At 39.0% G+C, this 17,338-nt stretch overlaps 1 protein-coding gene across 1 annotated transcript in view; it reads right to left on the reverse strand.

Moving 5' to 3' along the window:
- LOC149063810 (metalloprotease TIKI1-like) overlaps nt 1-16,853 on the reverse strand; it is a 70,371-nt gene extending 53,518 nt beyond the window's left edge. Inside the window, exons 1-3 of the mRNA XM_089255657.1 lie at nt 16,524-16,853; nt 3,439-3,522; nt 14-248 (exon numbers count right to left, since the gene is read on the reverse strand). Coding sequence (XP_089111783.1) covers nt 14-248; nt 3,439-3,522; nt 16,524-16,580 — 376 coding nt within the window. The 5' untranslated portion in view covers nt 16,581-16,853. The remainder of the gene's footprint in view (nt 1-13; nt 249-3,438; nt 3,523-16,523) is intronic.
- Nucleotides 16,854-17,338: the final 485 nt, after the last annotated feature.

Here is a 17,338-nt window from a genome sequence, read left to right on the forward strand (position 1 = left end):
TACGAGTACTTACCGGAAGGCAGCATTTGACATTTGGCCAGAGCAGCTATTGTATAAGGATCGATTAGGTCCAGCTCGAAAAACACGCTGTCCGATTCCTGGAAAGCGTGTTTAACGTTGTCCGGAATGTATGACCAGACCCTTGTGTATGGGACGTGAATGGTACCAAAGAAGTAAACGGGTGGCTCTCGGTCTTTCAGGTGCCACAGAAATGATTTTGCGTCAGCATCACCCACTTCGTCCTCTGACTGAAACAGAAGAAAACCGTCAGTGTCTACTATTCTTAACATAAATGATATATCATCAATATCTTAAAGTAGTGGTTCCCAATTTTTCATGATTCAAGTATCCCATAGAAATGCTTAGGTGACGTACAAGCCTTTAGATATTGAGACTTGCGTGAATAGTGGGATTTTTGCTTACTACTAGAAATGAGCAGAACTCTTTCGTAGAGGATATAAGCAACACCACCTATAGAACAAGGACTCCGCACGAAGCTCGTCACGTCACTGAAAAAGGCCATTTCACCTATTGCCATTGGATATAGCAGGCCGATATCTTTATTTATTTTATTATTTTTTTTTTTTTGCAGTATATCCAATGGCAATAGGAGAAATGGCCTTCTTCATTGACATCACAAGCTTCGTACGGAGTCCTTGTTCTATAGGTGATGTTGATACGCGTAAAAGCCGCTAGAAACGTATAGGAGCCTTGCAAGCCTTCCCCCCCCCCTAAAAATGCGAAGAATTTTCCCATAAGTGCGAATAAGGAATTCGTATCCCCCTCCCCTTTTCCAAATAATGTGCGCATTCCTAAAAATACGTAGGGAGGCTGTGTACCCACACGTGAGGGAGGCTTGCGTATTCCGTAGAAATGCATAGTACGATGTGTCATAACTAGGGCTCGGATTTTTATGACGTCATATTTTTTTATGACAGGTCATATTTTGGGCATTCTCGAGCGATCGGTCACATTTTAAGAATTTTAAAACAATAGATAGTTTTTTGGCCTTTGTTATCACCGAAAATTTTAATCTGTGGACTTTTTTCTGAGAGATATGCACTTGCAATGAATTGCAAGTTCTTGGACGTTTTTTGCTTGTGTGAGCGTATCATGGGTTGGGAAATTGAGGCCTAAAACAATGGCTTCCAGCACAAAAAGGGTAAAAATATCTATTATAGTCGATTGAATTCATCTAGAGATCAATTCAAAAAGAGCCTATATGTAATTGATATCGTATATTATACCAAGCTGGCCAAAGATGGCAGCTGAACCATGCCGGAGTTATCGGCCTACGGCGACCTACTGGCCTGTCGTAAATGGACAATGGTTATTGGAAGTTTTGAGACCGAATCGAAAAAGAAGCGACAAAAGAACTGACCTGAAATGCATTAAGACACAATAGCCTAGTGCTGAAATTAAAATAATAGCCAGATTCAATGATTTTCCGGGCAGAAATTCCTTGAAAGTCGGCCATCTAGAGCATGGTTTTCCAACTGGTGTTCGCGGAACCTTGGGATTCCGTGACAGCTTTCTTGGGGGATCGGAATGATCAAACGCCACGGAATCCTTAAAAATCTCAGAACACGATGAGCTTTCAAAGAAGAAAACTTTCTTGTTACTGATACTCGCAAAGCTATTCTTTATTTTGAATTTTAACGAGATAATGTCGTTTAAAAAAAATCAGGCCATTTGGATGACATTAAAAATAGTAACATTAAATTTTTTCACATCGAATTTTACAAAGTTATAACAAGGATGTTTTTTTGGAAATTTTTCAGCCACTAGAAGTAAGTATTCTTGAATTGCAGACTTTATAGGACACCTAGGGCCATGTTATCACATGAGTCCTGCCCGGGTACGGCACGGGGACCTCAGTTGCATAGGAGCTTCCACAATAAGATCTGGCACAATGATTTACGACAATAAACATGTAAATTAAGAGGTGGTGCCGAAACTTTCTTTCATTTTGCCCTGGAGCTATGACGCTGTTAAGATGACAATAGGGACACACTTTTGTTTTATAAATATTCAAACGTTTGAGTCCCGTTGCAGTCTCATTATCTAGGGTTCCGCGAAACAGCTTTATAGCTATCGAGGGTATACCGCGGAACAGCCCCTTATAAGTATCAAGAGTTCCGCGGGAAGTTTTACGTTGAAAACCCTGATCATAGTTTCCCAAACTTTCCGTTTCATCGCTCCTTCTTCAAAATATTGTTGCTCTTCTCGCCCACCCCCAACTCAAGCCAACCCATAGGATCCTATACTAAACCTATATATTTCATCGCCCCCGGGGGCGATATTGCCCACTTTGGGAAACGCTGATCTAGAGGTTCAAGGGAAATATTACGCTAGTTTAGTACTAATGTCTTCTCAACCGGCTGTGTTCTTAACGCCTGTTTTTTTCTGTACAGGCGCGGATTCGGGGAGCGAGACCTTCTCTCTCTCAAGAGCCGTATTTAATGGGGAAATTTTATCTGTCCCGCAAAATATGGGACGAGTTTTCAAACAAACCTAGTTAGTTAATCCTCCCGACACATCACACGGATCCGCGCCTATCTACCATACAGGCACGTTTCTCAAGAGGTGTTTCGTAGAACCCCACGGATCCGTAAGACCTATAGAGTAAGAATAAGAAATACTATTTTATGTCTATGATAAGACCTCGCCTGTGGTTCTGTGAGAATTGTTAAACAGCAGTTGTGCAAATTATTCTAAAGATGTTCCTACATTACAGGTTTCCCTTGAGCTATAACCATACTTTTACACTGTTAGAGTTTTCTAGATGATAGGGTAGGGTTCCACCACGTGTTCCGCGAAAGTTTTCTGGGGTGTTACGCAATATCAAAATAAAGTTTCTTAACTGTTTTTATTCGTAATTTCATGAAAAAAAATACCCATGTTAAAGAAAAGTCCATGTTTATTTGGGTTTCGTGAAACAGTTCAGCAACCATCAGGAGTTCCGAATGAACTAAACCATAGTTTTCAAAACTTTCCTGTTCCATCACCCCCTTCTTCAGAAATTTTTTCTCTCATCGCCCCCAACTAGAAAAATACCCATAGAATCCTATGTTATAACCATAGCTTCTATTGCCCCCGAACCCTTCCATCGCCCTCCAGGGGGCGATATTGCCCACTTTGGGAAACACTGGACTAAACCATGGAAAAAAATCTGCCCTGGAAATATCCCCCCTCTGCCTTATGTGGAGCCATGCCTAGAAGCTTGAACACTGCTATTATTTGAAGGACTCCGTCAGGATGAAAAGTAAGGGGATAAATCTACCCTGCCTTTGTGACCAACTGAGAACTAACCCCTTAATTTAGAAAATTACCTGCTAAAGTAATTTGATTTTACTGTTTTTTTTTCTTTCCATCATTCATTCATAGATATTTTCAATGAATATAAATCCCATAACATGATAATGAACTGATACTGACCTGAATCGACTGGCAAAACGGAGGGCGGACGTATTTTTCAGCATAGACAGCAACAGGCGTCATCATCGCGATTGCGAACACTACCTGATAATAAAGTGATGGAAATTAATTTGAACGATTCGAATAAGCACATACATAACTTATACCGTACCGCAATAACCCCGGAGCAGATCCGGGGTGAAGGGTGTCATGATAATTTCTACATAGCTTACCTTTCTAATTAGCTTACCTTGGATCATCCTGTAAAACTCGGGGGCAAATGGCCATTGTCGGCCCCCCCTCCCGCATAATTACAGCAAGAGAACAAAAGAGAAAAATTAAAAGGATGAAATAACTCTCATCTTGACCGACATCTTGCCCTTACGCGTAAGTGAATGAGCGTGTATCATTTAACATCAACTCATCTCTCACGCCATGTATCTAAACGGACAGCACACATTCCACAAGGCACTACAGTCAGCGCAATCATTCATGTTGATGGTTCCAGTGTAAGCATCCTTTACTACATTGACTGCTGCTACCACTGAACAGCACATGCAGCTCATAAACATTCCTCTGAAGAATTTGAACCATAGCTGCAGCAAGTGACATGGATGCAGGAGCCATGGAAACTCGATCCGATGGGAAGATTACATCAAAGGGAGAGATCGGCGGGGGAGGGGGGAAAGAAAGAAAGGAAAACCACCTGATACATCGAATTCCAATAAACACGAAACAAAATATACAGTACCTCAGAAAGGAGTGCTAACGCCAAAGAATAAGCCGTCATCAAATATCCAATAACCATGTCAACTCCGGTGGCTATTTTTTTTGCACATTATAGTCTTTAAATAGCAAAAAGAAAAAGTAGAGGGCGTAACTCGGCATGTTCACGGAAAAGTGATCAATCATCTCTTAAAAAGAAGAGGGTTTTTCCCACCCCATATCTTCAATCTACTGTAATTTCATGAACCATCAAAAATTTGATACTCACCGGAATCCATAAAAAAAAAAGTGGGGGATGCGCGCACTTACAATGATAAAAAAAAATTGAAAATTCCATCTTTCTCTTCACCACTAAGAGTAGGTTGCTCCAGAGGTTTTTAAATGCATTTCGATAAAGCTGAAACTCAGCATTTGTCCATTATTCTCTTCCATGATGAATACAGTCATTTCATCAATTCACCTCATCAACTGATGCTTTTTTTTTGTATCTGCAAATCATTCGCCATGGAGACTTCCTTTCAATTCGAGGAATGTTTTTCATACCAGAACCGGGCTAGACACTGGCAAGAAGTCGTTCTGAAAATTTTAAGGGCGATGTGGAACCTGGCATCGTTATGGTGCTAAATGCAAAAAAATAGTCCGCGGCTGAATTTTGTGGTTGACCCGGAAGGTTGCTAAACATCGTTTCTTCTACATAACTGGTACCAGTCCTAGAGCTCCTGTTTCGGTGCTTCTGTCAGTAGAGCAGTGTTCTGCAACTCGCCGGGTCGCAAAACATTCCGCTCAATCTATGTAGGTAGACACTACATACATTTAATAAATAAAACACACTCCATATAATGGTTTTCATTTCTATTGTATCCGTCAAATGTTCTGAGAAGTACTTCTTATAAATATTTATTTTTTCTTTTAATCCGCCAATTATTATTTTTCCCACTTTCTTCAGTCGACAAAAATTATTTCTCCTATTTTTTTCTTCTTCTTTATTTACTTTTTTGGCTGGTCTACAAATTATTCATCTATTGTTTACCGGAACTCAAATTGTTTCTCCAATGCATTTTTTCACCGGTCAGCGAAATTTTTCAATTATATTCACCGGTCTGCAGTTGTAAAAAGAAAAAGTTGGCTGGAAATGAAATGCATGTCTGCTTTTTCAGTATTACTAAATTGCGCCGTTATCCCGTGCGTTACAACTGTTAGAACGCGGTTTCACGCTGGAATAACTTCACGGGGCTGCCGTCTGCAATTTTTATTCACTGCGACGCAGGTTTGCATGCGGTTTCTTCTTCTTACCCAGGTTACATTTGCATGCACTGTGTTCTTTTTTTCTCCCGATGAATTTCAACAGGAATGCCGTTTTAACGTTTGCGGAGCGACCGTTTCGAAACGCGCTAGCGCATTTGCGTTTCATGTTAGTCCTTGCATTCTTTGATGGGAATTGTATGTGTATTGGTGTATACACTACCACCTCTTAAATTTTTTCCCATCTTTTTTGAATCGCCCTGTAGTAGAATCCCACTAATCCAAAACACCGAATTACAAGGGCAGGTTTTGAATTTTGAAAACACTTAATTACGGTAGGTATATCTACGTGTTAGACAAGAAATACAGACCCCACTATTCCGTTCAACCAGTCTTCTTAACGAGTAAGAGGATCCGAATTCCCCCCAAAGATGTTTGAGGTTCCTTTCAGTGATTAAACAGAGTTGGAGGTTTCGCAAAGGAATATGGACGAGGTGCATGTGTGGTTTAGTAATAGTGATTAAACAGTGAATCAAATTCCCAATAACAAAATAAAAGGAAATATTGAAGGTAAGAACAAAAAAAAAAACAGTTCAGAATGAATGGAAATCGAAGGAGAGAGACAGAAAGATTTGGGGGTCCTTCTGTGTTAAGCTGCTACTGCTAAACCGCACTTGCAAATATTAAATATTCCTATGAGGATCTTCAAACGAATTGGTACGCGTCGGAATATGCTGTGTATGTGTTATGTACCTAACGTGAAGTTTTTTTCTGAATGGCTCTAATTATGTGTTCAAACGGTGCTGCCATCTGGTTTTTGAATTTTAAAGCAACATCATGGCAGGTTATTTTACTTGTTTCGTATAATGTCTGAATTTTAAATGAGGCCTGCTCACTGTTAGCTTCGAGCCACGTCTGTCCATCATTTAAGAAGCTGTTGTGTGTAAAGATCGAAAGCTGATAGAGCCCGGTAACTGTATATTTCATTCTGGAATTTACTAAGCAGTCGAGCAAAAACACCCGTAGGCAGGACCGTCTCAAAGCGCAACTGGGCGCAACCCAGGGTCCTCTGGTTCATGTTAATTGCAATTAACGTGAATTATCGTGTGTGTGGGGTCCCCAGTTGTTCATGATTTGCAAGACAGCCCCGCACATTACCAAAGAATGACCCTTCCGATGTATAATTCTATTTCAAAAATTTACCTGGTCGTGGAAATTGTCCTCCAGGCATGAATACCAGTAGAAAAGAACACCAATGCCATTATTTCATTCCACTTTCAGTGACATAAAAAGGTGTATGAAACGGGACAACATGCACACAACCGTCAATATATCCTAATAACCTTTAATGCATAAAAATCCCATGTAGTCGGTCGGTTCTCTCTTGAAGGCCTTAAATCAGTCGTGAGTGATAACATGAAAGATGGCCTCGTGTGTGTGAGAGTGAAAAGTGGGCGTTGCCTCAGGGGTGGATAAAAAAAGAAAACAAGATGGATGGACCCACGACATTGAGAAAAGAAAAAGAAATCGAATTAATCAAATCCCTACATGACGGTGTACAACGGAACGACGAATCGATCAGGAATCGGTCATTCGTCTCGGGATATAAAAGGAAAAAAAAATACTCTATTTGTGTGTGAGAAAATCGTCGTGAATGACAGGGACCCGAACCTTCACGTTAATATTTGATTCAGAACAGTGTTCACTGTACATTAGGTTTGCCGCATATCCATTTGTTTTGTGAGTCAGAAGACCCCTTTTCCCGGTTCCACTAGTTTCACGTTATTTTCTTATTCTGCACTAGCGTCTTCTGATGAGCTCATATTCGCTGACCCCCCTCCCTTGGTCAAACGCTGAGGAAAGCAATGATCCCCCCCCCCCTCCCGCTTTTCCAATGCCATTATTCCATTCCACTTTCGGTGATGGAACACTTGGATCACTAAGCATTCTGTTGCTGGGTATCACCTTTTCGTATTACAAACGCCAGACTACGAGATGTCAAAATTACGTCCACCTTAGAAATGTGACCTCCTCCTCAAAAGAAGTCTCGCGGGGCTCTACTGCTGCTTTAACCGTACATGCACCTCGTAAGCATTCCCATTCGGAATTTCTAACGAATTGCCACATGCCGGAGTGTGTGTTCTGAGTGAATGTGTTGCCCTAACGTAGTGTTGTAACGTGTTTGTAGAGTTGCACTTGTTTCGTGTTCGTGCTGCCACCTGTCTTTCATTTTCTGAAGTAAAAGGGTGGGGGCTCTACTGGTAATCTTTTTTTTTAAATCGAATAGCACACTTCTTCGACCCTGGGCCATCTTAACAAACTGACCCGGAAGCCCCATCAAATGCATAGGAGGCTTTATGGAAATGAACTTCGAAACTACGATTTTCGAGAGTTAATACGGGGGAAGTAACTAGTAAGCACACTCACTTTCAGAAGGTGGGGGGGGGGAGGGGTCCATGACGCTATTAAGATGAGTAGACAGGCTTCAATTTGTTGCTTGAGAGTACCGCGATGTTAACTAAAGCAATAGTGATAACTTATTTATTGTTCGACACCCTATTTAAGTGCAATGCTAGCTAACATTATACTGATTAGTGATTTTGAGTATGGTGACAGATAGCCCGCGTTAAGGGCCAGGCATCACCTTAAAATTGTAATAATTCTGAGTTTGAGTATTCGTCGAATTTAGTAAGCCATAGGGCAGTGTTTCTCGCTGTTTCATTTTTTCCATTCATTTCTCGTAATTTGTTTGTATGGACGGGCCTTTCACTTACGGAAAAGCGATTTACAGGGCCGCGTTCTTCCAAAGTTCAAAGGTTGGGAACCACTGCCATAAATGGGTACTCTTTTTCTGAGGATGTGGAAAAGATTCAGCCAGAGATTCGAAATTAGTTAAAAGACTCCCTGGGGCCGTTACCCTTACAGCCCCTTGAAATTCCTAGGCTGATCCATCCGCCATATTTGAGCAGAAGTGTGGCGTCTATATTATCGCTATTGCAGAGATCGTTGTTTCATATCTTACTATATTTTTCCACAATAAGACATCACTGGGGAACGGTAAACCAGTTTTTTGTGCAAAGATGGAGGATGATGGGTCCGCTCCCCTTTATATGCGCCTAGTAACCCTTATACAATCCTGGGCCATCGTCAAAGATCAATTTAATGCCGTTCTACACAGAAGCATAAGCCAAGCTAACTAAAAATTAGGGGGAAAAATTACATTTTGGTGAAAAAATTAAAATATCGAAAGGAAATACCTTTTATACGCTGTATCAGTGATTTCCAACGTGGGCGTTAACACCTCCGGGGGGGGGGGCAATGAAATATTCCAGAGGGGCGGTATAACATAAGATCCTATGGGTTAGATTGCGTTGGGAGGCGATGGGAGAAAAAAATTTCTGAAGAAGGGGGGCGATGGGACAAAAAAGGTTGGGAAACTATGCGCTATATTAACCTAGGTCTGTTAATCTAAATGCTTTTTGAAGGGTGGTAACTCAACCCCATGAAGGAATATACTGTATACTGTTTACAAATCTATTCTTCAATGGGGATACATACCAAAACTGACACTGAACATCAAACATATTCATATTTAGCCCTTATTGAACCATGGTGATAGTCAAATCGGCCACAGATCATAAAATGCAGGGCTTAGTTCAAGGAACACATTCTGAGGTGGGTTTCCAGCCGGAAATCATAAGTTCTGATTTATCCACTAATCGATTGCTACCCAATTTATATTGACAAAAGAGTTTGGTATCCAGCTTCGGGCTGGAGTCCTATCAGATTTCTTCATGAGAGAGCATGTCCTTCATTATAATACCATGAAGCAGATAAACAGATACACGGTATTAGGTTGAAGATGTAATCATATGTATCTGATTCCGAAAAAGCTCATTTCCAAAAAAAAAAAAGCCAGAATATGCCATTTGCTTATGAGAAAGCCGTGCCGATGACACATCTTTGATAAATGACACACTTCAGATAAAATTTTGAGAAAAATAGACATCAGTCGGAAAAATACTCATTTTAGAGCCGCAAAAAAAGTGTCGACACCCAAATAAGAAAAATCGTAATAATAATAATGACCTGAAGAAAGTCCATTAGAATAATGTCGGCATTCTCTTGAAGAAATGAGAAAAATATCGTACTTATTTGAGTGAAAAATCGTAAAAGAGGAAAAATTCCATAGGGCATCATCCATCATCTTGACACGAATCGAAAAATAATACAAATGCGTGAAAATTATTACATGTGTGATTTATGAGGGGATAATCGATGATTTTCTTCACTTTGTGAATATATTTTCCAATAATAATAATAATATATAAAAAAAACGTATATTCTTAAGCTTTATTCTATCCTCAAAATTATGAATTCCTCAGAGCCATATTTATTTCAAGTCATCTTTGAAGAACTAACTCAGTTCGATCCCTTTACAAACATGTCTCCATTTCCCGGAATCCATCTCTCTCTCTCTCCGATAATATGCTTATCAATGACGCATCTGAATTATGCATGGATCCTTTTCCGGCTCCCAAAGCCACGCATTATGTATACATTATGTACATACTTGTACCCACAAACGGGCGGGGAGGATCTAATCTCTTTGTCTGTGTATGTGGCCCTTTCCATTCCTCCGCAATGGAGGACAGGAAGTCCAACGGCATTGCCATAATATTCTCGTGAAATACATATATTCTAGTTTCTCTCAGAAAAGAATACCGAATCGAGATCTGCGGTAATATTCGGAGAAACGGGGGTGGGGTCAATATCTCTCAGATGTATGCAGTACTCCACGCTTAAAATTCAGACTTGAATTCCCAAGGACGAAATCTCTCTTAAAGTCATTTTGACTGGACACAGAATTTCTCTGTATCTGATCTGTTAAGAATCACCATCCTATCCTAATCAGGTAATATCTTTCAAAATGAATTTGTCCCTCAAACATCTTGTGTGCCTACCCTTGCCTCGGGAGGGGGGGGGGGGGTTGAATCACAGAGGGTTTGCATATGGTGAACGCAGAAACACGAATAATGCCCACTTCCACCCTTCCCCGCTCCATCTTTGGGTTCACCTATTGGTAGCGTACGTTGGGTATTCTGAGGGGGAGAGGATTACACCTGTACAACAGTGCCTGGGTGTCTCTCAGTTCCCAGTAGTTCTTAAACTTCTGTTTCCCTCAGCTCTATTGTCTCAGTCAATATGTATCCATGGCTTTCCAGGATAGTCTAGCACAGAACCACTTCATAGACCGAAAAGGCACAAATCAATATCACCAATTTCCCGCGACGCCCTTGACAAAGATCGGCAACACTTTTTGAGAAGTGCTGCCTTAACCAAAAAAACCACAACTGCTTATAATCGCTAAATAGATTGATAGAGTATGTGTTCCTGCGTGTGTTAACCCCTCTTTACGATCAGGGACGCGATATCTCGTCCTAACGCAAATGGAAAAAATTCATTCCAGCTGTCCCCGGTTTATTTGTTTTTATTTTTACCTCGTTTCTAAACATCGCGAAGCTTTATTGTAACTCTGTGAAACGAAGTTGTTTTTTTCCCCCTCCTCGTTCACATAGCAGAGGGCGAAAGAGAAATCTATACTGTGCACTAACCTTTTTTTCTTCTATTTTTAACATGCGAACAAAGAAACTCGTCTTTATTTAGATTTACAATACAAAATTACAAAATACAAATGCAATACAAATGAAAGACAACACAACAAAACAATACATACACTGTGCAGCTCTTAGGGACCTACTTGATCCGTCCTAAAGCTTAAAAAAATTCTATTCACAATAAACGGCATGCTCTTGATTTATTTGGTTTTTTTTAAAGGTACTATATATTTAAAATTTTGCGTTGGTAACCTATTCATATTTCCAATAAACGTTTCAAAATTCGTTATAGAGTTTGAAAATATAAAAATTTCTTTCTTGAAATGTTTATTTTTTTCTAAGGTCTGATAATTTTTTTTCCGAATTTGTTATAAATCGTTGTTCTCAGGTAATTCATACTTTTTTGAACAAGGTATTTATATTTGTTTTTGGAGTTGAATACAAGAAATTGTATCTATTTGAGGTTCTATCGTTGTTATTGTTGAGAAATAAATTATGGTTTTTAGTCATGAAAATTATCATTTTATACACATAAATTTGCCTAAGATCAAGTATTAAAATTTCTGATTTTAGTAGATTTAGATTATTAAATGTTTTTAATCTTACGTTTTATAACGTTATAGATGTTAATTAAGTTCTTGATGTTATCGTGGTAGGCACCTTTCCCCACTCTGTAATAGCGTAAGTTACTCCTGATTGGATCCAAGCATGGGAAAACTGTTTTAAGGAGCTCCGGATTTATGTTTCTTAATCTATGTAAAGCTGCAATTTGTTTTCTTATCCTATTCCATACATTGTTAGAATGGCTATTCCATTTTAGATCGTCTTGCATAACTACACCTAAATAGGTATATTCTTTACTCTTTCTATGTGACTGCAAGAACAGATTTGACAAGGGTATTTACAAACGTGCAATCTTACTGATATTGGAATTTCTGGCTTTATATGTCTAATTTTTAGAATTTTGTTTTTTCTACGTTTGGAAGTAATTTATTTTTTGCTATTCACGTGTTAATCTGTCTAAGGTCATCTTCAATTTATAGTTACCAAATGAGAAATATTTCTATCTTCAACATAAAATACAGTGTCATCCGCGAACGATACTATTCTGCCATGCAATTTTAGAAGGCATAATTAATTCATCTATATAAATCAGAAAAAAGAGTGAGGTCTAGTACTGTTCCCTAAGGTATTCCTTTTATTATTTATCGCCAATACTTCGAATACAGATCATTCAAATTTGGTGCTAAAAACTTGTACAGTACGTGAAGGTGTTAAAGTTTGTACGATAACTTCAAAGCCACCCTCCGGTGATAAAATTTTATTTGTACTGTACTTTTTGCACGCAGGTGAGAATTTCCTCATCATATTAGAGACCGCGAGCACGATCTTTAGAGATCTAGCAACGCCTTCAAAGAAACGGAGAACCAGAATCAGAAGTTTAAAGCCCGTGACTGGCTCTATATCGAGCCATAAGCGGGCAAAAGAAACAAAAGAGATGTCGAGGAAAAAAAACACGTAACGAAGGAGAAAAAATTTATGTACTGTATTATTATATTTTGCTTTTAATGTCTGTCAAAAAATAATTTTCTTTGCAAAAAGTTGAAAAATTATTCTAAACTTGACTCCTAGATGTACACATAATGATTTTATTTCGAATAAATTTTCATTATTTGACCAAAATTACTTTTTCTCACGACTCTAACAATTGGGGAATGCAAATGGCACTTATAATCAAATGTCCATCATTTTAAAAAAAAAATTTGGTTATCCGATATAGTCTTTCTTTTTCGGTTTTTCAACCTATAAATATCATTAACATTTTTAATCTGCACGTACTGTATATATATATGTATTTATGGGAACATCACGGATGGTGCAGAAAATTCATCCCAAGTAATTTTTTGATATTATCTTCCAATTCCTGTTAGTGCTGTTGCTTCCTTAAGAAAAAGAAAGGTCGATCACGTCGAGTATAAACTTCACAAGGCCGCTATATAATAATAACTATTATTATTTAAAAAAAAAAATCAATGAGAAGGCCGACAGCTGCTTCTTTCGATCGGATCGTGACTGACCACAATCACGTCGGCAGAATATTGCTATAAAACCTGTCCAGATGGCGTATTTATCTTCGGTCTAATCCATCAATTAACGCCTACAGTCCCGAGAATTGTGTGGAAAGAAACACCAACGATATGCTCGGCACACTTTTTTTTTGTCTGGATAGGCCTATTACGGCCCGATTGATTACCGCCTTAAAAAAGCCTGCTCAGAGTTATGTCTCAATCGATAATGTGTCCTCATTAAGTAATGGTAATCTCAGCACCCATTAAATCAAGTCTAAACTTTTATGCCATCCTCTGGCCTGACGGGGGCATTTGATGTAAACAGAAGAAGCTTATAGGCTATAACCATTATATCTTTTTTTCTTCCAATTCTTTTTCCAGCATATGACTTGGGTTACAGTGAAAATTTGGACCACCACTAGCAATATAAGGTTGATCCCTCGAGCTGTCTAGGCCAGTGTTTCTCAACCTGTTGACCGCAGGCAGACTTGATAACTGCGAATTATATTCAGTTGTTGCGTGCAATTGATATTTTAGTGATGTCCTTATATGAGTCCAAAAAAAAAACTGAGACCATATCTGAGTAATCATATCTCATCATTATGGGCATGATTATATACATCCATATTTTTATGGACATCTTTTTTCAGCCAATTCGTTGGGCATTTTGTCTGTTGTGGCCTTTGTACTTAAATTAAGAATACAAAAAATTGCGCTCCTAAATACACGATATCGAAGTAAAAAATTAAACTTCAGACAAACTTGCTAGTTATTGCTGAAATTGCTAAAGAGCGGGGATTAAAAAAAGCTACAAATCGCAGCGTAAAAGAATGTCTTATCATAACTTTTTTGGGGATTCCGCGGGATTCAACGTCACGGAACCCTCAAAAATAACAGAACCCGGAGAAATTTCGAAGAAAATAATTTCATGTTCTCAATACACGTACAGCTATTCTTTACTTTTAATTTTGACGAAATAGTGTAATCGTTTGAAACAATTCAGGCCATTTGGATGACTGGATAACTGAGAAACAGTGATTTCATTAGTTTTTCTCCCCTGGTCCTAAATGTCCGGTTAGGAAATGCGGACATTTGAACCACGGAAATAATTCAACAAAACAACTTTTTCCCTTCAAATTCTTCTTTTTTGTTAAAAGCAAAGCATATGGGGAATTTTCCACGAGTGATCATAATTGAATTTGTTTAAATTTTTGAGGCTTCACACCCCAGATAAAATAAATGTCAAGAAAAAAGGCATTTGGCAGCCTTCACAGAATTATGCTCCCTCTAGATCAAAACTGTCTTTTTATTCTGTTACTTCAATTTGATTGCTTTTTTTTTTGTAATTTGTTGGAATTTTTTTCAATGAATTTCAAAAACAGACGCCATTTTCAAACACCCTAAGATGGATAAGACATGATGAATGTTGTTTTCCGTTTCATCTGAAAATTATAAGTCGTAAAAAAAATGTTTTCAAAAACTTTCTAGCCCCTAAGAGTGAGAAATTTTGGTCCTCACAACTTTTGTAAAATCCACTGGGCACCCTGTTTATTGGAGAAAATGTTCAAAATTTATCGAGGTACCGTGAAACATCTCCGTAAGCATCAAGGTTAAAGGGAACAACTTCATAACCATGAATGGTTTCGCAAGAGCAGTTACGTTAGAAACTTCTGCTCTAGGCTACGTGTGCGCGGGTCACTTAAGTGATCTGCAAAGATGTCGCGGGTGATTCAAGTGATCAGTAAAGATGCCGCGAGTCACATAAATGATGTGGAACTGTACCGTAGGTCACATAAGTGGTGTAGAAGTGTACCGTAGGTCACGTAAGTGATGTAGTACTGCACCGCGTAGATTCCTTAAGTGATCTGGAAATGTGGCTCTTTTTTACAAAACTAGGTTTGAGGTCACTAGTCACATCAGATGATGACATATGGCCCGTGGTTTGAGTATGTATGTTGTGGATTGTATAGGGCAAAAAATACGAGACAAAAAATGTTTAAGCCCCCAAAATCTTGCGCCACCCTTGTCCGGTCTTGATGCCCATTAAACTTGTCGCAGTGCTTATGGAAATGAGATCTGATTTAAATTTTCGGCGAGCGAGGCATGTGTAAATTAGTGAGCAAGCATTTCTAGCTAGGAAGGGGCCTCGAAAAGATATCACTTTTCTCGGGAGCCCATGAACATGATACTCTTATAATCTCTTCGCACCTGAAAAAAAGAACTATTAAATATTTTTTTCAATTGATTTGCATTTATTGATGTCAAAATGCCTAATAAAAAAATTAATTAATTTGGGTCGAAACCTTTACCCCGATCATTTCAATTGGGTGCACGTAACTATTTGTACCTCAGGTCTTGAAAAAGGAATCATTTAAAACCGTTAAAAATGAGGTACACATACAGTTGGCCCCGTTTAATCGGATATCCCGCTTGAACGAATTAAAACCCTCCGGCACCTAAATCTCTCTCGTAGAGACAATGCTGAAGTTTTCCGCTAATGATAATTTCGACTTTTTTCCCCAGTTTAATGGAATATTAGGCTTAACAAATCAACTGTTAATACATATCAACCACTACACACATAATATTTTTGTTGAATGAAACATCTCGAATTAATCGAAATATGGCACTTGACTAAGATAATACATTTGAGAGTACGTACTGGCCTCCAAGTATTAAGTGTTGTCTTCAATACCTACATTTAATTATTTTTGTTCTCTGTGAAGCCAACAGAGAGCACTAACTTTCATATAATGAAAAGTAAAAATCTTAGGTATTGTGTGTCCTGGTAATTAAATATAATATTCATTTCATTTTTTATGTCTGATTTATTCGAGAAGCTTCAATAATACTATTTATTCTTCACAAGTTTTCAACTTATGAATTGTGGCAATTGAATTTTTCCTCGCATACTGGATACCCCGCTTAACTGGGACGTAACTAGGAATTTATGCCTCCCGGGGCAAACATTATTTCGCCGGCCCCACAACTTTAAAATTCGATAATTTTGTAATGGTGTTCTTTCTCCCTACGTAAATTCTGCCGCCCGGGGCAGTTGCCCCCCCCCCCCCAGTTACGGCCCTGCCGCTTAACATTATGTATGCGCTGGAGTCATTGATATCCGGTTAAGCGGGGCCGATTCAGTGTTGTCCGAAAAAATAATTTTGAAGAATAAACATCATTCCTCTCCAAAATTTCAAGGGTTTTTTTTTTGTAAAAAGAGGGGTATTTTTTATTAAAAAAAACAAAAATAAAACCGCGGAGTATTTTCACTCTTCGACGGAGGAGTGAAATTGAAATTTGATGCGGCGAAACACTGGGCCGACTACATGTATACCTATGGAGGGAAGAGGTTAAGACTGATGAAAGCTTTTAAAATTTTAATAATAAATGCCTGTTAACTAGTTAACATGTTAAAAAAAGCCTATCAAAAAAACCAATGTCTACTTACCGAAATTATTGTGCGAATGACAGTACTTTTAGACATCACGTTACGTCCCAGAGCCATCGTTCATCACCTAAGACACGACGGGCGCAGGGCATGATCCTTGGAGGAGTTCGTCGTCGCAACTTAGCCGTGATGCCTGACGGATCATCACCGCATCCCACCGGAGGGGGCTCCGCATCTGCGACAGCAACAACAACAGCTAGAAACCTTGAACAACAGTACACACACACACAGAGACACGCGCTTGAGATATAACGAAACAAGAAAATGATAAAAGGTGCTGCGACGGAAAGAGAGGAGCGAACTGAACGCAACACAAACACCACTAGGAACAAACAGAGATGTGGCGCCAATTGCCTACTCGCCTTCATCCACGATCGTCATTGGCTGACGGGTTTCCTGCGCATGCGTGGACGAGCGCTCCGTGAAGCGGCCAATCAGCGCGAGCGCGGGAAAGTGAATAACGAAAATAATAATAATGATGGAATGGCAACTATGGCAATTAGCAGGCAACAGATAATCCTCCGTGTACGTCAAGACTGCTCTGAAACTGTCTAATTCTCCTTCTGCATCAAAATACGTACGGAATTAATTCGCATATCAAACTGCTGAGTAGTTTTAATTACGGATTAATAATTGACGGACCAGAAAGAATTTACAAATGGGTGAAATGATTTGAGGACGAGAAAAAAAAAGGTGGCGGGGGGAGGAAAAATTTTGCAAAACAAAAAATAAATACCATGAACAAAAGAAATAATTTGAGGACCAGCACCTCGATAAGTCGTCACCTCAAGTTATCGAAAAAACGATATGACGGC

The sequence above is a fragment of the Pholcus phalangioides genome, unplaced genomic scaffold (assembly GCF_987345545.1).
Source record: "Pholcus phalangioides strain wild (caught in Gottingen) unplaced genomic scaffold, Ppha-v1.0 ptg000043l_1, whole genome shotgun sequence".
In the NCBI taxonomy this organism is placed as follows: domain Eukaryota; kingdom Metazoa; phylum Arthropoda; class Arachnida; order Araneae; family Pholcidae; genus Pholcus; species Pholcus phalangioides.